The sequence below is a fragment of the Salvelinus fontinalis genome, chromosome 19, assembly GCF_029448725.1.
Source record: "Salvelinus fontinalis isolate EN_2023a chromosome 19, ASM2944872v1, whole genome shotgun sequence".
Taxonomy (NCBI): domain Eukaryota; kingdom Metazoa; phylum Chordata; class Actinopteri; order Salmoniformes; family Salmonidae; genus Salvelinus; species Salvelinus fontinalis.
In genome coordinates, this window is record NC_074683.1 from 46,774,529 (window position 1) to 46,797,652 (window position 23,124).

General features: G+C 45.4%; 2 protein-coding genes across 4 annotated transcripts in view; one reads left to right on the forward strand and one right to left on the reverse strand.

The window, feature by feature from the left end:
* The first annotated feature begins 20 nt into the window (after positions 1–20).
* Positions 21–6,228, forward strand: LOC129816850 (ankyrin repeat and SOCS box protein 9-like). 3 transcript variants are annotated; one of them, XM_055871778.1, is made up of 10 exons: positions 21–1,429; positions 1,547–1,626; positions 2,008–2,119; positions 2,794–2,868; positions 3,206–3,358; positions 4,338–4,375; positions 4,536–4,686; positions 4,945–5,079; positions 5,320–5,511; positions 5,767–6,228. In XM_055871778.1, exons 1-10 carry the CDS (start codon positions 1,336–1,338, stop codon positions 5,898–5,900), a joined length of 1,164 nt encoding a protein of 387 aa, XP_055727753.1. In that variant the 5' UTR covers positions 21–1,335; the 3' UTR covers positions 5,901–6,228. The 3 variants fall into 3 exon arrangements, with proteins under 3 accessions (XP_055727753.1, XP_055727754.1, XP_055727755.1); XM_055871780.1 differs by lacking the exons at positions 21–1,429; positions 1,547–1,626 and having other exon boundaries at positions 2,026–2,115; XM_055871779.1 differs by lacking the exons at positions 2,794–2,868; positions 3,206–3,358; positions 4,338–4,375 and having other exon boundaries at positions 2,008–2,115.
* A 12,084-nt stretch (positions 6,229–18,312) lies between these two features.
* LOC129816852 (motile sperm domain-containing protein 2-like) overlaps positions 18,313–23,124 on the reverse strand; it is a 28,095-nt gene continuing 23,283 nt past the window's right edge. The window contains exon 15 of the mRNA XM_055871784.1: positions 18,313–18,923. Within this exon, the coding sequence (XP_055727759.1) occupies positions 18,780–18,923 (144 nt within the window). The 3' untranslated portion in view covers positions 18,313–18,779. The remainder of the gene's footprint in view (positions 18,924–23,124) is intronic.

The following is a 23,124-nucleotide window of genomic DNA, read 5'->3' on the forward strand; positions in this document are numbered from 1 at the left end:
TGTAGAAATGATTTCTGGATCAATGGAGCTATGAATATGCATTGATTACAGAGAGGCCATTCAGTGGGTTTATACAGTGGTATTCTAATCCATGCACCTTCTCTGACAAGGCACAAAGTAATGTGTGTTTTAGATTTACAGTGGCAGGGATTATATCAACATAATAGTAAATTGTAGGCTATTATGATTTTGGATTTTTGCAGCTCTCTCTTCTCTTTCCTTCTTTCTCAATGAACAAACCTAACTGCTACTGACATCTGGTGGTGGATAAAATTACTTACGTAGAGAATGTTTTCATTAGAGAATCACGTTGCATCCATGAAGAATGTATGTCACAGAATGTGCATGCTAAGGAGTGCCTTGCCATGTTTTCTCACTGACAAATGTTTGCCTCGATAATGTCAATGTGGGGTAGCAATTCTGGGATATTTAAAAATAAACTAACTTATGTGAATGATTAGTTTATTCTCATGGCGGATCTCATGGCGAACCGGATGCTAGTTTATCTATGCCAGACAATGCAGTAAGTAAGTAAGTAAGTCTTTCTGGCGTGTTTCCTCTGTAAAACAACAGCTTATCCTCCAAATGGAAAAAGTAGGGAGCATAAATTGGTTTCTGGCAAATAACTCTGGCAAATTTCTGTGAGCCTGGAATTTCTCCTTGTAAAGTTTAGGCATTTATAAGTCTATCCAGCCATTGTTTGAACTGCATTTCTTTCCAAAAATGTATTGGATTTTTGGAAACTTGCATGTAAAGTCTGACTACAACTGATGAATAACCAGGCATGGAAAAGTCCTCCACTGAAAGCATGGCTTTACAGTTTGTATCCAAGGGAATAGTGTCAGTCACGATGTTGACACATTACCCAAACTACAAAAACAAACGTGTACCTGCACATCTCCTACGTATCTTTCCAGCCCCCCACCCCTATCTTTCTTACTAAAGCCCCCTCCTTCCCTCTAACCCTCCCTCTTTAGTTGGAGGTGATGGGTGTGAACTGTCTGTGATGACAGTGTCAAGTTACAGACCTGCTCAACAGGATTCTACTCACTATCTCTGGGTCTAATGAACAACATATGCACTGTAAAAACAAGCCCAGCAATGCATTCAAAACCACTTCCTGCAGGGCAGACTGAAGCTGAGGGGAAATGACATCACAGGCTTTAAGTTGGGATGTGATGTCGAAATCACCCAAAAACAGTTCAGGAACAGACGGGTACAGATAAGTGTTGACACCAGCGACAGGTCGAAGTCCAGTTGCTGATGTTACAAAACCAATGGTGCAAGACAGACTGCTAGACTGCCGTCTGATTTGGGGAACTCTATAGGTCAACAATGAGACAGGCTACAGGACACAGCAGTGACAACCCGAGGAACAATGCTATCCAGACTGGATCAGTTGTTTTTCTCTCCAACCCTTTGATGAGTGGTGAGTAGACTGCTTGGTGAGATAAACTAACAGTTTCCACTTGTCTATATCTATGCTTTGGCCAATGAATGTGTGTATCTGTGAATGATCCTATAATTGTTGTTCTTCTCTTATAAGATATTGAGTCAGATTGGTCCCCCATTCATGATGCAGCCTACAATGGACGTGTTCTCACACTGAGAAACCTAATAGCTCAGGTAAGGAAGGCACACCCAGGCCCACAGGGCACAAACGTTTATTCCACGTTGGTTCAATGTAATTTCATTGAAATGACATGGAAACAATGTCGATTCAACCAGTGTGTGCCCTGTGGGTCCTTATTATGCACGCTCATGCCTGCATGCTTTAGTGTAACTGCTATTTGTTATTTCTGTTTATAAAGTAACAATAGCCTTACCATTGTCTGCGGAATGGGGCTGTAGATGGAATGCATCACTTAAGCACAGCATTATTGAAGAGAGAGCTTAGCACACTGAACATTCAAAGCAATTTCAATATGGAGAAATGTCTGTCTATTGTTGGCAGAGGGAATTGGATTGGTTTTATATTTGTGTGTCATTTTTCAACCCTCTTCACAGGGAGCGTGTGTCAACCTGGCCACTCTAGACAGAGTCTCTCCCCTTCATGGAGCATGTCTGCAGGGACACACTGACTGTGCCCGGTTACTGATAGAAAATGGGGCAAACGTGAGTAAGGAATTTCACTCTAATCTGCACCATCTCTGAATTTGGCTGATTTTAAGACTCACAGCACAAAGCTGTATACATTACTTACATGATTATGATTCAATTTCGATGTAGTGGCTGATTTTAAGACTCACAGCACAAAGCTGTATACATTACTTACATGATTATGATTCAATTTAGATGTAGAACAAGCACAGGCCAAATACAGGCAGACCCCTCTGAATATGAGTTATAAATGTTTCTGTGGAGGTATTAGGCGATTAACCTCACTCATTCCTTGTCTTTAACATTACTTTAACATTACTAGCACAAATCTGTAGACAACAATACCCCAACTGTACACTGAGTGGGTGTAAAGTCACATGTTTCAATAGCTACTGAATTGGAGTGTAACAATTTATTTAACTGTTGAATAGTCTACATTTTCGTTTTTAAAAAGCACTGAGCGAAAACGGAATATCAACAACATAGCTCAGGAAGTAGGAAGCTCTCTCATCCATTTATATGCAGATGATACAGTCTTATACTCAGCTGGCACCTCCCCAGTAGTCACCTCATACAAGTACTTGGGAGTATGGCTTGACAGTACACTGTCCTCTCAGCACATATCCAAGCTGCAAGCCACGGTTAAATCTAGACTTGGTTTCCTCTATTGTAATCACTCCTCTTTCACCACAGCTGCGAAACTAACCCTGATTCAGATGACCATTCTACCCATGTTAGATTACGGAGACGTCATTTATAGATCGGCAGGTAAGGTTGCTGTCGAGTGGCTAGATGTTCTTTACCATTCGGCCATCAGATTTGCCACCAATGCTCCTTATAGGACACATCACTGCACTTTATACTGCTCTGTAAACTGGCCATCTCTATATACTTGTCGCAAGACCCACTGGTTGATGCTTATTTATAAAAGACTCTTAAGCCTCCCCCCCCCCATCTGAGATCCCTGCTGCAGCCATGTTGTGTAGCTACCGTGTTGTTGCTCTTGGTAGGCCGTCATTGTAAATAAGAAGTTGTTCTTAACTGACTTGCATAGTTAAATAAAGGTAAAAAATATATACACTGAACAAAAATCTCTTTCGCATAGAGTTGATCAGGCTGATGATTGTGGCCTGTGGAATGCTGTCCTACTCCTCTGCAATGGCTGTGCGAAGTTGCTGGATATTAGCGGGAACTGGAACACGCTGTCATACACGTCTATCCAGAGCATTCCAAACATGCTCAATGGGTGACATGTCTGGTGAGTATGCAGGCCATGGAAGAACTGGGACATTATCAGCTTCCAGGAATTCTGTACAGATCCTTGCGACATGGGGCTGTGCATGATCATGCTGAAACATGAGATGATGGCGGCGGATGAATGGCACGACAATGGACCTCAGGATCTCGTCATGGTATCTCTGTGCATTAAAATTGCCATTGATAAAATGCAATTGTGTTCATTGTCCGTTGCTTACAACCTGCCTATACCATAACCCCACCGCCACTATGGGGTACTCTGTTCACAACGTTGACATCAACAAACCGCTCGCCCACATGATGCCCTGCCATCTGCCAATTACAGTTGTAACGGGTTCATCCGTGAAGAGCACACTTCTTCAGCATGCCAGTGGCCATCCAAGACGAGCATTTGCCCACTGAAGTTGTTTACAATGCCGAACTGCAGTCAGCACGCAGATGAGCTTCCCTGAGACTTTCTGACAGTTTGTGCAGAAATTATTTGGTTGTGCAAACCCACAGTTTCATCAGCTGTCCAGGTGGCTGGTCTCAGATGATCCCATAGGTGAAGAAGCCGGATGTGGAGGTCCTGGGCTGGCGTGGTTACACGTGGTCTGCGGTTGAGGCCGGTTGGACGTACTGCCAAATTCTCTATAACAACATTGGAGGCGGCTTATTCAATTCTCTGGCAATAGCTTTGGTGGACATTCCTGCAGTCAGCATGCCAATTGCACTCTCTCTCAATACTTCAGACAACTGTGGCATTGTGTTGTGTGACAAAACTGCACTTTTTAGAGTGGTCTTTTATTGACCCCAGCACAAAGCGCACCTGTGTAATGATCACGCTGTTTAATCAGCTTCTTGATATGCCACACCTGTCAAGTGGATTGATTATCTTGGGAAAGGAGAAATGTTCACTAACAGGGATGTTAACAAAGGTGTGCACATATAAATAAGCTTTTTGTGCGTATATATAACATTTCTGGGATCTTTTATTTCAGCTCAAGAAACATGGGACCAACACTTTATATATCTCCATGTAGGTGTGCAACTACGATTCCCAGACACACTAATATGCTTGGAATATGACAACCAGTGGAGTGTTAACCTTCTCAGCAGGCTATCACCAGCAGTTATGTTGGTTTGTATAGGATGGTAGAGGTATCTGGCAAGATATATGTTGTTGTCTGCGGTACCAGGTGAATGTCCCCATGTTGGAGAAGACCACCCCTCTGTCGGAGGCCTGTGCCCGGGGCCACGCGGCCTGTGTGACCCTGCTCCTCCAGCACGGAGCCTCACCCCAGGGATCCAGCCTCTCAGCCTCCCCCATCCACGAGGCCGCAGCCAAAGGTCAGGGGTCACATTCTTAGCTTTTATCGTCAGCTTTTATCAAATAAATAAGAGCACCATGAACTCCATTTTTTGTTGTTGCAGTTATTTCTTTTTTTGTAATACCTAGGAGCACTTTGTTAAATCATTGTCAGATTTGATATTTTTTATGATAAAGTGTAATGAGATGTATCATTCCCCAGATTTAGTTACAGTAAGCAGTTTTTCAAAGCAGATCCCACACACTGTTCTTTATTCCATGAATATATCTATGTCCAGGTCACCCAGAGTGCATTGAGTCTCTGGTTCATCACGGGGCAGATGTAGATCAGAACACTGACCAATCAGGCTCGCCGCTCTACATTGCCTGCACAAACCAGCATCTGAGTACCGTGAGGAAACTGCTTCAGCTTGGTATGAAAATGGATTCTCTTTAGTTTGTTGTTATTACGCAGAAAGGATGTATAGATAGAATCTGGACTAGACATTGACCAGTGTGCTTCTATCACAAGGTGCTCAAATATTATAATAAGAGTTATTTACAGTTTACACTTGGCCTGCAGTATATGATACTCTCATTTGACATTTACTGTAGGCTACATACAAAATCCACATATTTACACACAATATCCACACATATATGCTCTCTGTCAGGTGCTAGTGTGAACAGGAGTAAGGATGGGGACTCTCCTCTGCACGCGGCAGCCCGTCTGTCCAACCCTGAGCTGGTGACTGTTCTCCTGGAGCATGGGGCTGACTGCAACTGCAGAGACACACAGGGCAAGCAGCCCCTGGACCTGGCCCTTGCCAACAGCCCCGTTGAGAAACTACTGGGCCACAGAGGAGGTAGCTAGACCTGTAATGGATCTCTGATACACAAGATTTTGGACAGAAGATTCTGTGGTGCTTTGAACTGCTGTTGTATACATTGAGTTTAAATACATCATGGATGTGTTTGTGAAAGGATTCTTGGTTCTTGCATGATTTATTAATAGATTTGCATAGTATTTACATTGTACTTGTGTTATTAACAATATCACACCCTGAGAACATCTTTATGTTATCTAAATTATGGCTGTTTCTCCTCTGATGGCTGACCAGGAGTGTCTCGTCTGATGCAGCAGTGCCGGCTGTCCATCAGGAAGGTTTTGGGAAAGGCCAGACTTAGTTCAATCCATGGTCTTCAGATCCCCACAGAACTGAAGCAATACCTTCTGTACCAATCAGATCTATAGGGTATATCCATTAAATTAACATATTTTTTATGTTCTCTCTCAATGCATTTCTACTTTCGGTCAATAGGTGGCACCTTAGCACCAGCATCTGTGGAGAGGACGTCAACACTTATTGTGAATGTTGATTAGTGGGATGGTTTGTGCCACATTATCAGATTTGTGCACATGAAAGATATGAGAAAGAGAGAACTTTAGATTTTTTGCATTCAGAAATAAATAAATAAATATGTACTGCTACTTGAAAATTGGTGTGATATTGCTCAACGGTAAGATCATAAATGTTTACCAAAGGAATGCCAAATAAACATAATTATTTTGTTTCAAACAATGCCTTTTGGATTTTCTAAAAAGCTTAAAATGTAAGTATCCATTCATGATACTGTAGCTTCGTACACCCATTAATGCAATCATCTATCCATACAATTACATATATATTTACATGTAAATTATGTAAGTATACATACACAGGTACATACACAGCTTAATACATAGTGTATTCAGACCCCTTGACTTTTTCCACATTTTGTTACATTACAGCCTTATTCTAAAATTGACTAAATAGTTTTTTCCCCTAATCAATCTACACACAATACCCCATAATGACAAAGCAAAACCAGGTTAAGATTTTTTTTGGGCCAATGTAATAAAAATAAATATCACATTTACATAAGTATTCAGACCCTTTACTCAGTACTTTCTTAAAGCACATTTGGCAATGATTACAACCTTCTTTGGTATGACGCTACAAGCTTGGCACACCTGTGTTAGGGGAGTTTCTCTCATTCTTCTCTGCAGATCTTCTCAAGCTCTGTCAGGTTGGATGGGGAGCGTCGCTGCACAACTATTTTCAGGTCTCTCCAGATATGTTAGATCGGGTTCATGTCTGGGCTCTGGCTGGGCCACTCAAGGACATTCAGAGACTTGTACCGAAGCCACTCCTGCGTTGTCTTGGCTGTGTGCTTAGGGTCGCTGTACTGTTGGAAGGTGAACCTTCACCCCAATCTGAGGTTCTGAGCGCTCTGGAGCAGGTTTTCATCAAGGATCTCTCTGTACTTTTGCTCCGTTCATCTTTGCCTAAATCCTGACTAGTTTCCCAGTCCTTGCCCCTGAAAAACATCCCCACAGCATGATGCTGCCACCACCTTGCTTCACCATAGGGATGGTGCCAGGTTTCCTGCAGACGTGATGATTGACATTCAGGCCAAAGAGTTCAATCTCGGTTTCATCAGACCAGAAAACCTTGTTTCTGAGAGTCTTTGGGTGACTTTTGGCAAACTCCAAGCAGGCTGTCATGTGCCTTTTACTGAAAAGTGGCTTCCACCTGTTAACTCTACCATAAGGGCCTGATTGGTGGGGTGCTGCAGAGATGGTTATCCTTCTGGAAGGTTCTCCCATCTCCACAGAGGAACTCTAGAGCCCTGTCAGAGTGACCATCGGGTTCTTGGTCACCTCCCTGACCAAGGTCCTTCTCTCCTGAATGTTCGTTTTGGCCAGGCGACCAGCTCTAATAAGAGTCTTGGCGGTTCCTAACTTCTTCCATGTAAGAATGGAGTCCACTGTGTTCTTGGGGAACTTCAATGCTGCAGACATTTTTTGGTACTCTTCCCCAGATCTGTGCCTCAACACAATCCTGTCTTGGAGCTCTATGGACAATTCCTTTGACCTCATGGCTTGGTTTTTGCTCTGACATGCACTGTCAACTGTGGGACCTTATATACAGTTGAAGTCGGAAGTTTACATACACTTAGGTTGGAGTCATCAAAACTAATTTTTCAAGCACTCCACAAATTTCTTGTTAACAAACTATAGTTTTGGCAAGTTTTTTAAGACATCTTATAATTCACTGTATCACAATTATAGTGGGTCAGAATTTGGAAAATGATGGAAAATTCTCGAAAATGATATCATGGCTTTAGAAACTTCTTATAGACTAATTGACATCATTTGAGTCAATTGGAGGTATACCTGTGGATGTATTTCAAGGCCTACCTTCAATCTCAGTGCCTTTTTGCTTGACATCATGGGAAAATCAAAAGAAATCAGCCAAGACCTCAGAAAAAAAAATTGTAGACCTCCACAAGTCTGGTTTCATCCTCGGGAGCAATTTCCAAACGCCTGAAAGTACCACGTTCATCTGTACAAACAATAGTACGCAGGTATAAACACCATGGGACCATGCAGCCGTCATACCGCTCAGGAAGGAGATGCGTTCTGTCTCCTAGAGATGAACGTACTTTGGTGTGAAAAGTGCAAATCAATCCCAGAACAACATCAAAGGACCTTGTGAAGATGCTGGAGGAAACAGGTATAAAAGTATTTATATCCACAGTAAAGCGAGTCCTGTATCGACATAACCTGAAAGGCCGCTCAGCAAGGAAGAAGCCACTGGTCCAAAACCACCATAAAAAAGCCAGACGACGGTTTGGGGACAAAGATCGTACATTTTGGAGAAATGTCATCTGGTCTGATGAAACAAAAATACAACTGTTTGACCATAATGACCATCGTTATGTTTGGAGGAAATAGGGGGAGGCTTGTAAGCCGAAGATGTGGCAGCATCATGTTGTGGGGGTGCTTTGCTGCAGGAGGGACTGGTGTACTTCACAAAATAGATGGCATCATGAGGGAGGGAAAATGATGACCCACTGGGAATGTGATGAAAGAAATATAAGCTAAAATAAATCACTCCCTTATTATTCTGACAATTCACATTCTTAAAATAAAGTGGTGATCCTAACTGACCTAAGACAGGGATTTTTTACTAGGATTAAATGTCAGGAATTGTGAAAAACTGAGTTTAAATGTATTTGGTAAACTTCTGACTTCAATTGTAGATACGTGTGTACCTTTCCAAATCATGTCCAATCAAATTAATTTACCACAGGTGGACTTCAATCAAGTTGTAGAAACATCTCAAGGATGATCAATGGAAACAGGAGGCACCTGAGCTCAATTTCGAGTCTCATATTAAAGGGTCTGAATACTTACATATACACTGCTCAAAAAAATAAAGGGAACACTTAAACAACACAATGTAACTCCAAGTCAATCACACTTCTGTGAAATCAAACTGTCCGCTTAGGAAGCAACACTGATTGACAATACATTTCACATGCTGTTGTGCAAATGGAATAGACAAAAGGTGGAAATTATAGGCAATTAGCAAGACACCGCCAATAAAGGCGTGGTTCTGCAGGTGGTGACCACAGACCACTTCTCAGTTCCTATGCTTCCTGGCTGATGTTTTGGTCACTTTTGAATGCTGGCGGTGCTTTCACTCTAGTGGTAGCATGAGACGGAGTCTACAACCCACACAAGTGGCTCAGGTAGTGCAGCTCATCCAGGATGGCACATCAATGCGAGCTGATGCAAGAAGGTTTGCTGTGTCTGTCAGCGTAGTGTCCAGAGCATGGAGGCGCTACCAGGAGACAGGCCAGTACATCAGGAGACGTGGAGGAGGCCGTAGGAGGGCAACAACCCAGCAGCAGGACCGCTACCTCCGCCTTTGTGCAAGGAGGAGCACTGCCAGAGCCCTGCAAATTGACCTCCAGCAGGCCACAAATGTGCGTTACATTGTGTTGTTTAAGTGTTCCCTTTATTTTTTTGAGCAGTGTATAAGGTATTTAACTTTTTTTTAAATAAATTTGCTAACATTTCTTAAAAAAAAGTACTTTTGGCATTATGGGATATTGTGTGTAGATTGCTGAGGAAATGTTTATTTTCAATCATTTTTTATAATTAGGCTGTAACGTAACAAAATGTGGAAAAAGTCAAGGGGTCTGAATACTTTCAGAAGTAGGTTCACACACACCATAATTCTACAGAAAAAAGGTTTTTCTCCTGAATAAATTGATATATTATAGCATGGCTATTCCATTGTCACTTAAATCTGCATTCAATCAAGCCTTTGTGGAAGGAGATGCCACCCCAAAGTCTTACCATGAATCAAGATAATCAGGAAAAACTAAAGCCAATCACTGGGAGATAAATGGATGATTGGAGACACAGAAGTGTGTATCCTGTAAGAGGTGATACATTTAGCCAGAGTGATATATTGATTGCCTTCTCTCGCTTTTGTGCGGTCCACTGTACTCCTCATCATACCCCAAGAGATAACACTGGAGATTGAAACAAAAGGTAAATGTAGCTAATGAAGGATCCATCTCTGATACCTAGTCTTCCAGTTTAGAATGTGGAAGTTTGACCAGTAATATGGTTTCTGGGACAGTGTGGGGTAAACACCTTTCTATTCCCCTTCAAAAAAACATTATTTACAATACAGTAGGGTGGTCATTATTTAGTTATTTCATAACCAGAGTAAAGGGAGCAAATTTTTTCCATAATAACGGATACATGTGAATGAGGATGACCACATTCATTCCAATTATTGCTTATGAACAATTGGTTATTAAACAAGCCCCAGAAGAGGTGTCATTGATGTATATGGTTCATGACAGCCTGTCTGTCATCGTGTCTCTTCTCCATGTCTATAACTGCAACAGGAGATATTGTGCTGCCATGAACATGATTTCCCTATTCTGTGATGATACAGCAACAGCTGCTGAGCCACATACAAGGCTTCTCATTATTCGCAATTGTAACGGCTGTCCTCCTCTTCTTCATCCGAAGAGGAGCAGGGATTGAACCAAGGCGCAGCGAAGTTTGAACACATAATGAATTTAATGACAAGACGGAAAAACGAACACGAACTACACTTGAAATGATACAAAATAACAAACGACGTAGACTGACCTAAACATGAGAACTTACATAAACACGAAGAACGCACGAATGGAAAACAGACTACATAAACCGAACAAACCGAATACAGTTCCGTATGGTGCAGACATAACACAAACACGGAAGACAATCACCCACAACGAACACTGTGACAACGCCTACCTAAATATGACTCTTAATTAGAGGAACGCCAAACACCTGCCTCTAATTAAGAGCCATACCAGGCAACCCAAAACCAACACAGAAACAGAAAACATAGAATGCCCACCCAACCTCACGTCCTGACCAACTAACACACATAACAACTAACATAAATAGGTCAGGAACGTGACATTACCCCCCCCACAAGGTGCGAACTCCGGACGCACCAGCACAAAGTCTAGGGGAGGGTCTGGGTGGGCATCTAACCACGGTGGTGGCTCAGGCTCCGGGCGAGGTCCCCACCCCACCATAATCCATCCTAGCTTCCTCCCTCTAAGAATGTCCACCCTCTTTTTACCCCCACAAAATCCTCTTAATAACCTCACTAATAAGGACAGCACCGGGACAGAGAGATAAATCAAGACAGAGGGATAGATAAGAATATAGAGGTAGATCAAGATAGAGAGGGAGATCAGGATAGAGGGGCAACTCCGGACTGAAAGGCAGCTCCGGACAGAGAGACAGCTCTGGACTGATGGGCAGTTCTGGGTATCTAGCCGTTTCAGGCTGAAGGGCAGCTCATGGCTGACTGACGAATCTCGACGCTCATGGCTGGCTGACGGCTCTCGACGCTCATGGCAGGCTGACGGCTCTCGACGCTCATGGCAGGCTGACGGCTCTCGACGCTCATGGCAGGCTGACGGCTCTCGACGCTCATGGCAGGCTGACGGCTCTCGACGCTCATGGCAGGCTGACGGCTCTCGACGCTCATGGCAGGCTGACGGCTCTCGACGCTCATGGCAGGCTGACGGCTCTCGACGCTCATGGCAGGCTGACGGCTCTCGACGCTCATGGCAGGCTGACGGCTCTCGACGCTCATGGCGCTCTGACGGCTCTCGACGCTCATGGCGCTCTGACGGCTCTGGCTGCTCATGGCTCTGGCTGCTCATGGCTCTCTGACGGCTCTGGCTGCTCATGGCTCTCTGACGGCTCTGGCTGCTCATGGCTCTCTGACGGCTCTGGCTGCTCATGGCTCTCTGACGGCTCTGGCTGCTCATGGCTCTCTGACGGCTCTGGCTGCTCATGGCTCTCTGACGGCTCTGGCTGCTCATGGCTCTCTGACGGCTCTGGCTGCTCATGGCTCTCTGACGGCTCTGGCTGCTCATGGCTCTCTGACGGCTCTGGCTGCTCATGGCTCGCTGGCGGCTCTGGCAGATCCTGTCTGGTTGGCGGCTCTGGCAGATCCTGTCTGGCTGACGGCTCTAGCGGCTCCTGTCTGGCAGATGGCTCTGTAGGCTCATGGCAGACGGGCGGCTTTGCAGGCTCATGGCAGACGGGCGGCTTTGCAGGCTCCTGGCAGACGGGCGGCTCAGACGGCGCTGGGGAGACGGATGGCTCAGATGGCGCTGGGGAGACGGATGGCTCAGATGGCGCTGGGGAGACGGATGGCTCAGATGGCGCTGGGGAGACGGATGGCTCTGGCCGGATACGGTGCACTGTAGACCTGGTGCGTGGTGCCGGAACTGGAGGCACCGTGCTAATGATAAGCACCTTCCTACTAGTGCGGGGAGCAGGGACAGGGCACACTGTATTCTCAAAGCCCACTCTATAACTGATGCGTGGTACCGGCACTGGTGACGCCGGGCTGAGGACAAGCACATCAGGATTAGTAGGGGGAGAAGATACAGTTTGTACAGGGCTCTGGAGACGCACTGGTAGCTTAGTGCGTGGGCCCGGAACTGGAGGCACCGGGCTAGATACACGCACTACAGGGAGAGTGCGTGGAGGAGGAACAGGGCTCAGGATACGCACTGGTAGCCTAGTGCGTAGTGTAGACACTGTAGGTACTAGGCTGGGGCGGGGAGGTGGTGCCGGAAATACCGGACCGTGGAGGCGTACTGGCACTCTTGAGCATTGAACCCGCCCAACCTTACCTGGTTGAATGCTCCCGGTCGCCCGACCAGTGCGGGGAGGTGGAATAACCCGCACCGGCCTATGTAGGCGAACCGGGGAAACCATGCGTAAGGCCGGTGCCATGTATGCCGGCCCGAGGAGACGCACTGGAGACCAGACGCGTTGAGCCGGCCTCATGACACCTGGCTCAATACTCAATCTAGCCCTACCAGTGCGGGGAGGTGGAATAACCCGCACTGGGCTATGCACTCGTACAGGAGACACCGTGCGCTCTACTGCGTAACACGGCGCCTGCCCGTACTCCCGCTCTCCACGGTAAGCCTGGGAAGTGGGCGCAGGTCTCCTACCTGCCCTTGGCCCACTACCTCCTAGCCTCCCCCCAAGAAATTTTTGGGTGTTACTTACGGGCTTTTTTGGCTTCCGTGCCAGACGCGTTCCCTCATAGCTCCGGTTCCTCTCTCCGGTAGCCTCTGCTCTCATCCGTGCCTCCAGCTCAGCTTTGGGACGGCGATATTCTCCCTGCTGTGCCCATGGACCTCTCCCGTCCAATATTTCCTCCCAAGTCCAGAAATCCTTGTTGCCCTGTCGAGCTTTCCCTTGCCTCCGCTGCTTGGCTCTGGAGTGGTGGGTGATTCTGTAACGGCTGTCCTCCTCTTCTTCATCCGAAGAGGAGCAGGGATTGAACCAAGGCGCAGCGAAGTTTGAACACATAATGAATTTAATGACAAGACGGAAAAACGAACACGAACTACACTTGAAATGATACAAAATAACAAACGACGTAGACTGACCTAAACATGAGAACTTACATAAACACGAAGAACGCACGAATGGAAAACAGACTACATAAACCGAACAAACCGAATACAGTTCCGTATGGTGCAGACATAACACAAACACGGAAGACAATCACCCACAACGAACACTGTGACAACGCCTACCTAAATATGACTCTTAATTAGAGGAACGCCAAACACCTGCCTCTAATTAAGAGCCATACCAGGCAACCCAAAACCAACACAGAAACAGAAAACATAGAATGCCCACCCAACCTCACGTCCTGACCAACTAACACACATAACAACTAACATAAATAGGTCAGGAACGTGACATTACCCCCCCCACAAGGTGCGAACTCCGGACGCACCAGCACAAAGTCTAGGGGAGGGTCTGGGTGGGCATCTAACCACGGTGGTGGCTCAGGCTCCGGGCGAGGTCCCCACCCCACCATAATCCATCCTAGCTTCCTCCCTCTAAGAATGTCCACCCTCTTTTTACCCCCACAAAATCCTCTTAATAACCTCACTAATAAGGACAGCACCGGGACAGAGAGATAAATCAAGACAGAGGGATAGATAAGAATATAGAGGTAGATCAAGATAGAGAGGGAGATCAGGATAGAGGGGCAACTCCGGACTGAAAGGCAGCTCCGGACAGAGAGACAGCTCTGGACTGATGGGCAGTTCTGGGTATCTAGCCGTTTCAGGCTGAAGGGCAGCTCATGGCTGACTGACGAATCTCGACGCTCATGGCTGGCTGACGGCTCTCGACGCTCATGGCAGGCTGACGGCTCTCGACGCTCATGGCAGGCTGACGGCTCTCGACGCTCATGGCAGGCTGACGGCTCTCGACGCTCATGGCAGGCTGACGGCTCTCGACGCTCATGGCAGGCTGACGGCTCTCGACGCTCATGGCAGGCTGACGGCTCTCGACGCTCATGGCAGGCTGACGGCTCTCGACGCTCATGGCAGGCTGACGGCTCTCGACGCTCATGGCAGGCTGACGGCTCTCGACGCTCATGGCGCTCTGACGGCTCTGGCTGCTCATGGCTCTGGCTGCTCATGGCTCTCTGACGGCTCTGGCTGCTCATGGCTCTCTGACGGCTCTGGCTGCTCATGGCTCTCTGACGGCTCTGGCTGCTCATGGCTCTCTGACGGCTCTGGCTGCTCATGGCTCTCTGACGGCTCTGGCTGCTCATGGCTCTCTGACGGCTCTGGCTGCTCATGGCTCTCTGACGGCTCTGGCTGCTCATGGCTCTCTGACGGCTCTGGCTGCTCATGGCTCTCTGACGGCTCTGGCTGCTCATGGCTCGCTGGCGGCTCTGGCAGATCCTGTCTGGTTGGCGGCTCTGGCAGATCCTGTCTGGCTGACGGCTCTAGCGGCTCCTGTCTGGCAGATGGCTCTGTAGGCTCATGGCAGACGGGCGGCTTTGCAGGCTCATGGCAGACGGGCGGCTTTGCAGGCTCCTGGCAGACGGGCGGCTCAGACGGCGCTGGGGAGACGGATGGCTCAGATGGCGCTGGGGAGACGGATGGCTCAGATGGCGCTGGGGAGACGGATGGCTCAGATGGCGCTGGGGAGACGGATGGCTCTGGCCGGATACGGTGCACTGTAGACCTGGTGCGTGGTGCCGGAACTGGAGGCACCGTGCTAATGATAAGCACCTTCCTACTAGTGCGGGGAGCAGGGACAGGGCACACTGTATTCTCAAAGCCCACTCTATAACTGATGCGTGGTACCGGCACTGGTGACGCCGGGCTGAGGACAAGCACATCAGGATTAGTAGGGGGAGAAGATACAGTTTGTACAGGGCTCTGGAGACGCACTGGTAGCTTAGTGCGTGGGCCCGGAACTGGAGGCACCGGGCTAGATACACGCACTACAGGGAGAGTGCGTGGAGGAGGAACAGGGCTCAGGATACGCACTGGTAGCCTAGTGCGTAGTGTAGACACTGTAGGTACTAGGCTGGGGCGGGGAGGTGGTGCCGGAAATACCGGACCGTGGAGGCGTACTGGCACTCTTGAGCATTGAACCCGCCCAACCTTACCTGGTTGAATGCTCCCGGTCGCCCGACCAGTGCGGGGAGGTGGAATAACCCGCACCGGCCTATGTAGGCGAACCGGGGAAACCATGCGTAAGGCCGGTGCCATGTATGCCGGCCCGAGGAGACGCACTGGAGACCAGACGCGTTGAGCCGGCCTCATGACACCTGGCTCAATACTCAATCTAGCCCTACCAGTGCGGGGAGGTGGAATAACCCGCACTGGGCTATGCACTCGTACAGGAGACACCGTGCGCTCTACTGCGTAACACGGCGCCTGCCCGTACTCCCGCTCTCCACGGTAAGCCTGGGAAGTGGGCGCAGGTCTCCTACCTGCCCTTGGCCCACTACCTCCTAGCCTCCCCCCAAGAAATTTTTGGGTGTTACTTACGGGCTTTTTTGGCTTCCGTGCCAGACGCGTTCCCTCATAGCTCCGGTTCCTCTCTCCGGTAGCCTCTGCTCTCATCCGTGCCTCCAGCTCAGCTTTGGGACGGCGATATTCTCCCTGCTGTGCCCATGGACCTCTCCCGTCCAATATTTCCTCCCAAGTCCAGAAATCCTTGTTGCCCTGTCGAGCTTTCCCTTGCCTCCGCTGCTTGGCTCTGGAGTGGTGGGTGATTCTGTAACGGCTGTCCTCCTCTTCTTCATCCGAAGAGGAGCAGGGATTGAACCAAGGCGCAGCGAAGTTTGAACACATAATGAATTTAATGACAAGACGGAAAAACGAACACGAACTACACTTGAAATGATACAAAATAACAAACGACGTAGACTGACCTAAACATGAGAACTTACATAAACACGAAGAACGCACGAATGGAAAACAGACTACATAAACCGAACAAACCGAATACAGTTCCGTATGGTGCAGACATAACACAAACACGGAAGACAATCACCCACAACGAACACTGTGACAACGCCTACCTAAATATGACTCTTAATTAGAGGAACGCCAAACACCTGCCTCTAATTAAGAGCCATACCAGGCAACCCAAAACCAACACAGAAACAGAAAACATAGAATGCCCACCCAACCTCACGTCCTGACCAACTAACACACATAACAACTAACATAAATAGGTCAGGAACGTGACAGCAATACTCATTACCTCTTCATCAATCCCCTCTCACAATTTACTGCTCGAGGTTAATCATTGTCCCTTCAAAATGTACAATAAGCATCTTGGGCCACCCGTGCGCATTGAGCCAGCCTTTGATTTACTAGTGCTGAATGTTAAATCAATATTGTGGAGGATATTGTGACTTCTGAGACTCCCCGGTCAGACTTATCAGACCCATGTAATTAGTGGCATCTAGGAAATCAAGAAAGAGACTGAGTCTGTCAAGGGGGAGAGAAGACAGTCGTGAGGCTACACATTTTCAAACATGTAATGAACAACTTTCTCTACTGTAATGACTGAAAGTAATGCATTAGTGGTGAGAGCGAGTGGGAGCCTGCCTGGGAGGATGTTCATTTTGGGTTTTGGTTTCGCCTTATGTAACCACCAGGATCAATCTGTCTCTGAGTGGATTCTGACAGACTTGGTCAGGTACTGAAGGAGGTATAGATGCACTTAGAGCTTACCCACCTGCATCTGATGCTTAAGCTTTTACCTAAAGCCCCCTAGAGAACCTGACACTCCATTTGGCTTCGTCCTCCTGCTAAATCCACAGGCACTTACCGCCTCAAATAGCTGCGAAAGCGATTCTCAGTGAGAGTGAAAATACAACAAATAATGCAAGTTTACACCCACTGCACACATTCTCCTAAAACGATCCAATGACTATACAAACAGTCCATTGATGCAGGGAGAGAGGTTTCTCGATCGCGTGATAAAGACTCATACATAGGAACCCTTTAAGAGAAAATGGAGGGTTCAAAACATCACATGTGAATGAGGAGAAACACAGAAATAGCACTGTTAGGAAACATGAGGTAGCTGAACGTGATGGGCTTATATAAGAAAAAGAAAAGGCTCCAACCGAAGCAAGACAAAAGCCAATGCACATGAAACAATGATGTCTTCAGTGCCAGACCAAACATATAGCCACCAGACACTGTATCGTTTTGAGGACAAAATGCAATCCACCACCAACAGCAGACCAGCTGCAGAGCAGTCAGAACAGAAGGAGTATTTATATCTGTAATAAAGCCCCTTTGTGGGGAAAACATTCTGATTGGCTGGGCTTGGCTTACAAGTGGGTGGGCCAATGCACTCACAGGCCCACCCATGGCTGCACACCTGCCCAGTGATGTGAAATCCATAGATTAGGGCCTAATGAGTTTATTTCAATTGACTGATTTCCTTATATGAACTGTAACTCAGCAAAATCCTTGAAATTGCTGCATGTTGCATTTATATTTTTGTTCATTATAATATTTTAAGTGTGATCCCCCTGCGCTGGCTCTGTGGTTGACTTGTCTGCGCTGAATCTTGTTATAGATACCCAGCCTTCCCACTGAGCTCTGTGGGTTCTGCCATTTCCCCATCCTCACCAGTAATTGCCTGGTATTTTTAGGTTTGCCAGCGTAGGGCGAATTCACACATTGCTATTTTTTCAATTAGGCACCCCTACATTGATCAGGCTTTTATCAAAGAGGGAGGGTGGCAAGGCTGGATCACCGACACTGTTATAATGTTGATGTAAAATTAGAGTCAAAAGAGAGAAGTTTGAGGCCTGCTTCAGGACTGAGATGGTTATCTACTGTATCAGGATGGAGCTCATGTTGGGTGGTGCCTTGTACATGCCAGACACTTATTTCAGCCATTTTATAAGCCAAACAAATTGCAATTGGTTTAAAGAAAAAGTGCATGTTTATTCTTGACCTGACATTTTTATACTGCATATTTAAAATGAAATGTTCATTAGGATCAGAAAAATTTACTAAATCTCCTTCGTCATGTTACATATTACATATTGAAATAATGAATATGTTACATATTCTAATAAATAGACTTAATTTATAATTCCATGATTAGTAACAAAAATACATTATTGATTTCATTTCACGGTCTCGAGAGTCTTTAGCTACGGTACCTCTCACAACGCCAAGGAGACTATGACGAATCTCTCTGGGCAACTGACTGACAACTCCACATGTCCCTAGTTCACTGCTACATAATTAAGCGTTCCTCCATTTCATGACGACAGACCTTGTAGAGAAGAGAGTCTGCCTTTGTTTTTTTTTATCACCAAGTCCAATATCAGCCCTGTCTGTTGGTTTAGCTTTAAGCTGCTGTAGACAAGGTTGAGTCCAGTCAGGAAGCCCCAGAAAGGTGGTAGAGAGTCAAGAAGCTGAACATCATGACGACCAGCACCAGACCAATCAGGACCTGCTGGACCCACAGACACTGGTCCAGCTTCTGCTCCAGCCTGGCGTTACACACCATCACACGCATCAGCTGCAGAGGAGAGCAATTGATTACTTCATCTTACTAATTTATTCACTTTTCAGTCTCCCACATCAATTTGACAATACTAAAATGTTTCAGAAAACCACACCATTCACTATAATTATAACCCCATGGCTCTAATTGTGTAAAAAAAAAAGATTATACAAAGAAAGTAAATCAAGTTCAAGTACAGTAAATACATTGGTTAATATGCAGTACCTACAGAAAGTCTACACCCCCCTTGGATTATATGTATGTATGTATGTATGTATGTATGTATGTATGTATGTATGTATGTATGTATGTACAGTGGGGCAAAAAAAGTATTTAGTCAGCCACCAATTGTGCAAGTTCTCCCACTCAAAAAGATGAGAGGCCTGTAATTTTCATCATAGGTACACTTCAACTATGACAGACAAAATGAGAATTTTTTTTTAATGAATTTATTTGCAAATTATGGTGGAAAATAAGTATTTGGTCAATAACAAAAGTTTATCTCAATACTTTGTTATATACCCTTTGTTGGCAATGACAGAGGTCAAACGTTTTCTGTAAGTCTTCACAAGGTTGTCACACACTGTTGCTGGTATTTTGGCCCATTCCTCCATGCAGATCTCCTCTAGAGCAGTGATGTTTTGGGGCTGTTGCTGGGCAACACGGACTTTCAACTACCTCCAAAGATTTTCTATGGGGTTGAGATCTGGAGACTGGCTAGGTCACTCCAGGACCTTGAAAGCCACTCCTTCGTTGCCCGGGCGGTGTGTTTGGGATCATTGTCATGCTGAAAGACCCAGTCACGTTTCATCTTCAATGCCCTTGCTGATGGAAGGAGATTTTCACTCAAAATCTCACGATACATGGCCCCATTCATTCTTTCCTTTACACAGATCAGTCGTCCTGGTCCCTTTGCAGAAAAACAGCCCCAAAGCATGATGTTTCCACCCCCATGCTTCACAGTAGGTATGGTGTTCTTTGGATGCAACTCAGCATTCTTTGTCCTCCAAACACGACGAGTTGAGTTTTTACCAAAAAGTTCTATTTTGGTTTCATCTGACCATATGACATTCTCCCAATCTTCTTCTGGATCATCCAAATGCTCTCTAGCAAACTTCAGACGGGCCTGGACATGTACTGGCTTAAGCAGGGGGACACGTCTGGCACTGCAGGATTTGAGTCCCTGGCGGCGTAGTGTGTTACTGATGGTAGGCTTTGTTACTTTGGTCCCAGCTCTCTGCAGGTCATTCACTAGGTCCCCCCGTGTGGTTCTGGGATTTTTGCTCACCGTTCTTGTGATCATTTTGACCCCACGGGGTGAGATCTTGCGTGGAGCCCCAGATCGAGGGAGATTATCAGTGGTCTTGTGTCTTCCATTTCCTAATAATTGCTCCCACAGTTGATTTCTTCAAACCAAGCTGCTTACCTATTGCAGATTCAGTCTTCCCAGCCCGGTGCAGGTCTACAATTTTGTTTCTGGTGTCCTTTGACAGCTCTTTGGTCTTGGCCATAGTGGAGTTTGGAGTGTGACTGTTTGAGGTTGTGAACAGGTGTCTTTTATACTGATAACAAGTTCAAACAGGTGCCATTAATACAGGTAACGAGTAGAGGACAGAGGAGCCTCTTAAAGAAGAAGTTACAGGTCTGTGAGAGCCAGAAATCTTGCTTGTTTGTAGGTGACCAAATACTTATTTTCCACCATAATTTGCAAATAAATTCATTAAAAATCCTACAATGTGATTTTCTGGATTTTGTTTTCTCATTTTGTCTGTCATAGTTGAAGTGTACCTATGATGAAAATTACAGGCCTCTCTCATATTTTTAAGTGGGAGAACTTGCACAATTGGTGGCTGACTAAATACTTTTTTGCCCCACTGTATATATATATATATATATATATATATATATATATATATATATTTTACATTATATTGTGTTACAAGGTGAAATTAAAATGGATGTAATTGTCATTTTTTGTCAACGATCTCTACAACATATTCTATAATATCAAAGTGGAAGAAAAATTCTAACATTTAAAGATGAATGAAAAATAAAAAACAAAAATACCTTGATTAGATAAGCATTTACCCCCCCCCCTGACATGCTGACCACACCGCTCGCGTTACGTGCGTGAGCGTTTCAAAATGAATGTACACATACAATGTTATTCAATCATTTCATCCAAACTGCTCGCGAGTGTCTGCATAACCAGCCATTAAAATAGAACTCCAAGTCCCACCTCTCCCATCTCCTCATTGGTGTTTAGGAGCATATACCCACGTGGGTGATTGGAAAATGAAGTGATGTCCACACTCCAATCCAGTTGCTGGTGGTAATGCACCTTAAAGTTGGTTGCCATCTACCATATAAAGTCCAAAAGAGAAGAAGCCTTGAGGAGAGATTACTAGAAACAAACTCAGTTTACCCTTTTATCTGTGGATTAATTGTCGGAGTAGAGGACCTTGTGCATTTCAGGTAAAATAACGACCCAATGTTTATATCCCAGGACAAATTAGATAGCAACAGCAAGCTAGTTAAATTGCCATGAATGTTTCATGTGTTTCGACCAGTCCCCAAATTAATATAGTTGGTTCAGAGTTCGTTTTGATATTTCAACCTGCGTGTCCTGATCGTGTCTGGTGTGGATGGACAAAATCAACATGTGTGCGATTTAGTCAGTATATGCTTCATTACATGTTAGAAACACCTTTGTCAGCGATAACAGCTGTAAGTCTCCTGGGGTAAGTCTTAAAATAACTTTTCACACCTGTATTGTGCAATATTTCCCCATTTTTATTTTCAAAATTCTTCAAGCTCTGTCAACATGTTGGGGACCATGGCTAGCAGCCATTTTCAATTCATGGCATATATTTAACAGATTTAAGTAAAAACTGTAACTTGGCCACTCACAAACATTCACTGAGCAACTCCAGTGTAGATTTTGCCTTCTGTTGTGGGTTATTGTGCTGCTGGAAGGTGAATTCCTCTCCCAGTGTCTGGTGTAAAGCATACTGAAACAGGTTTTCCTCTAGGATTTTGCCTGTGCTTAGGTCCATCCCGTTTCTTTTCATCCTGAAAAGCTCCCCAGTCCTTAACGATTACAAGCATACCCATAACATGATGCAGCCACCACCATGCTTGAAAATAAGGAGGCAGTTACTCAGTGATGTGTTGGATTTGCCCCAAACATACAACTCTGCATTTATGCCAAAAAGTTTATTCCTTTGCCGTGTTTTTTGGCAGTATTACTTTAGTGTCATGTTGCATGTTTTGGAATATATATTCTATATATTTGAATTCTTCTTTTCACTGTCATTTAGGTTATTATTGTGGAGTCTACACAATAATGATACATCTTCAGTTCTCCCATCACAGCCATTGAACTCTGTAGCTGTTTTAAAGGCACCAATGGCCTCATGTTAAACCTGTGGGGTAGGGGGCAGTATTTTCACATCCGGATGAAAAGCGTGCCCAAAGTAAACTGCCTGTTACTCAGGCAGCTAGGATATGAATATAATTGGTAGATTTAGATGGAAAACACTCTAAAGTTTCTAAAACTGCTAAAATGTTTGTCTGTGATTATAACAGAACTGATATAGCAGGCAAAATCCCGAGGACAAACCAACCCCCCCAAAAAATAATTTCAGCTTACCACTATTTTCAATGGCTAGTACTATAATTATAAGCCCAAGTCCTCCCAAATTGCAGTTCCTAGGGCTTCCACTAGATGTCAACAGTCTTTAGAAAGAGTTTCAGGCTGGTTTTTGGAAAAATTGTGGTTTTTCTAGGTGGCTCCCATTTTGGCTGTAGTGTTTCCAAGCGCGTGGAGGAACGTTCTTTCTTATTTATCTCCGGTAATGAACATACTATTCTCCGTCTTAAATTGTATTGTTTATTTGCGTATTAGGATACGTAAGGTTTGATTATAAACGTTGTTTGACTTGTTTGGAAAAGTTTATTAGTAATGTTTGGGATTCATTTTGTATGCATTTTGATGAAGGGAAACTGAGTGGATTATTGACTGAAGCACGCCAGCTAAACTGAGTTTTTATGGATATAAAGAAAGACATTATCGAACAAAAGGACCATTTGTGATGTAACTGGGACCTTTTGGAGTGCAAACAGAAGAAGATCATCAAAGGTAAGGTATTTTTTATATCGCTATTTCTGACTTTCGTGTTGCATCTGTCTGGTTGAAATATGATTTTCATGTGTT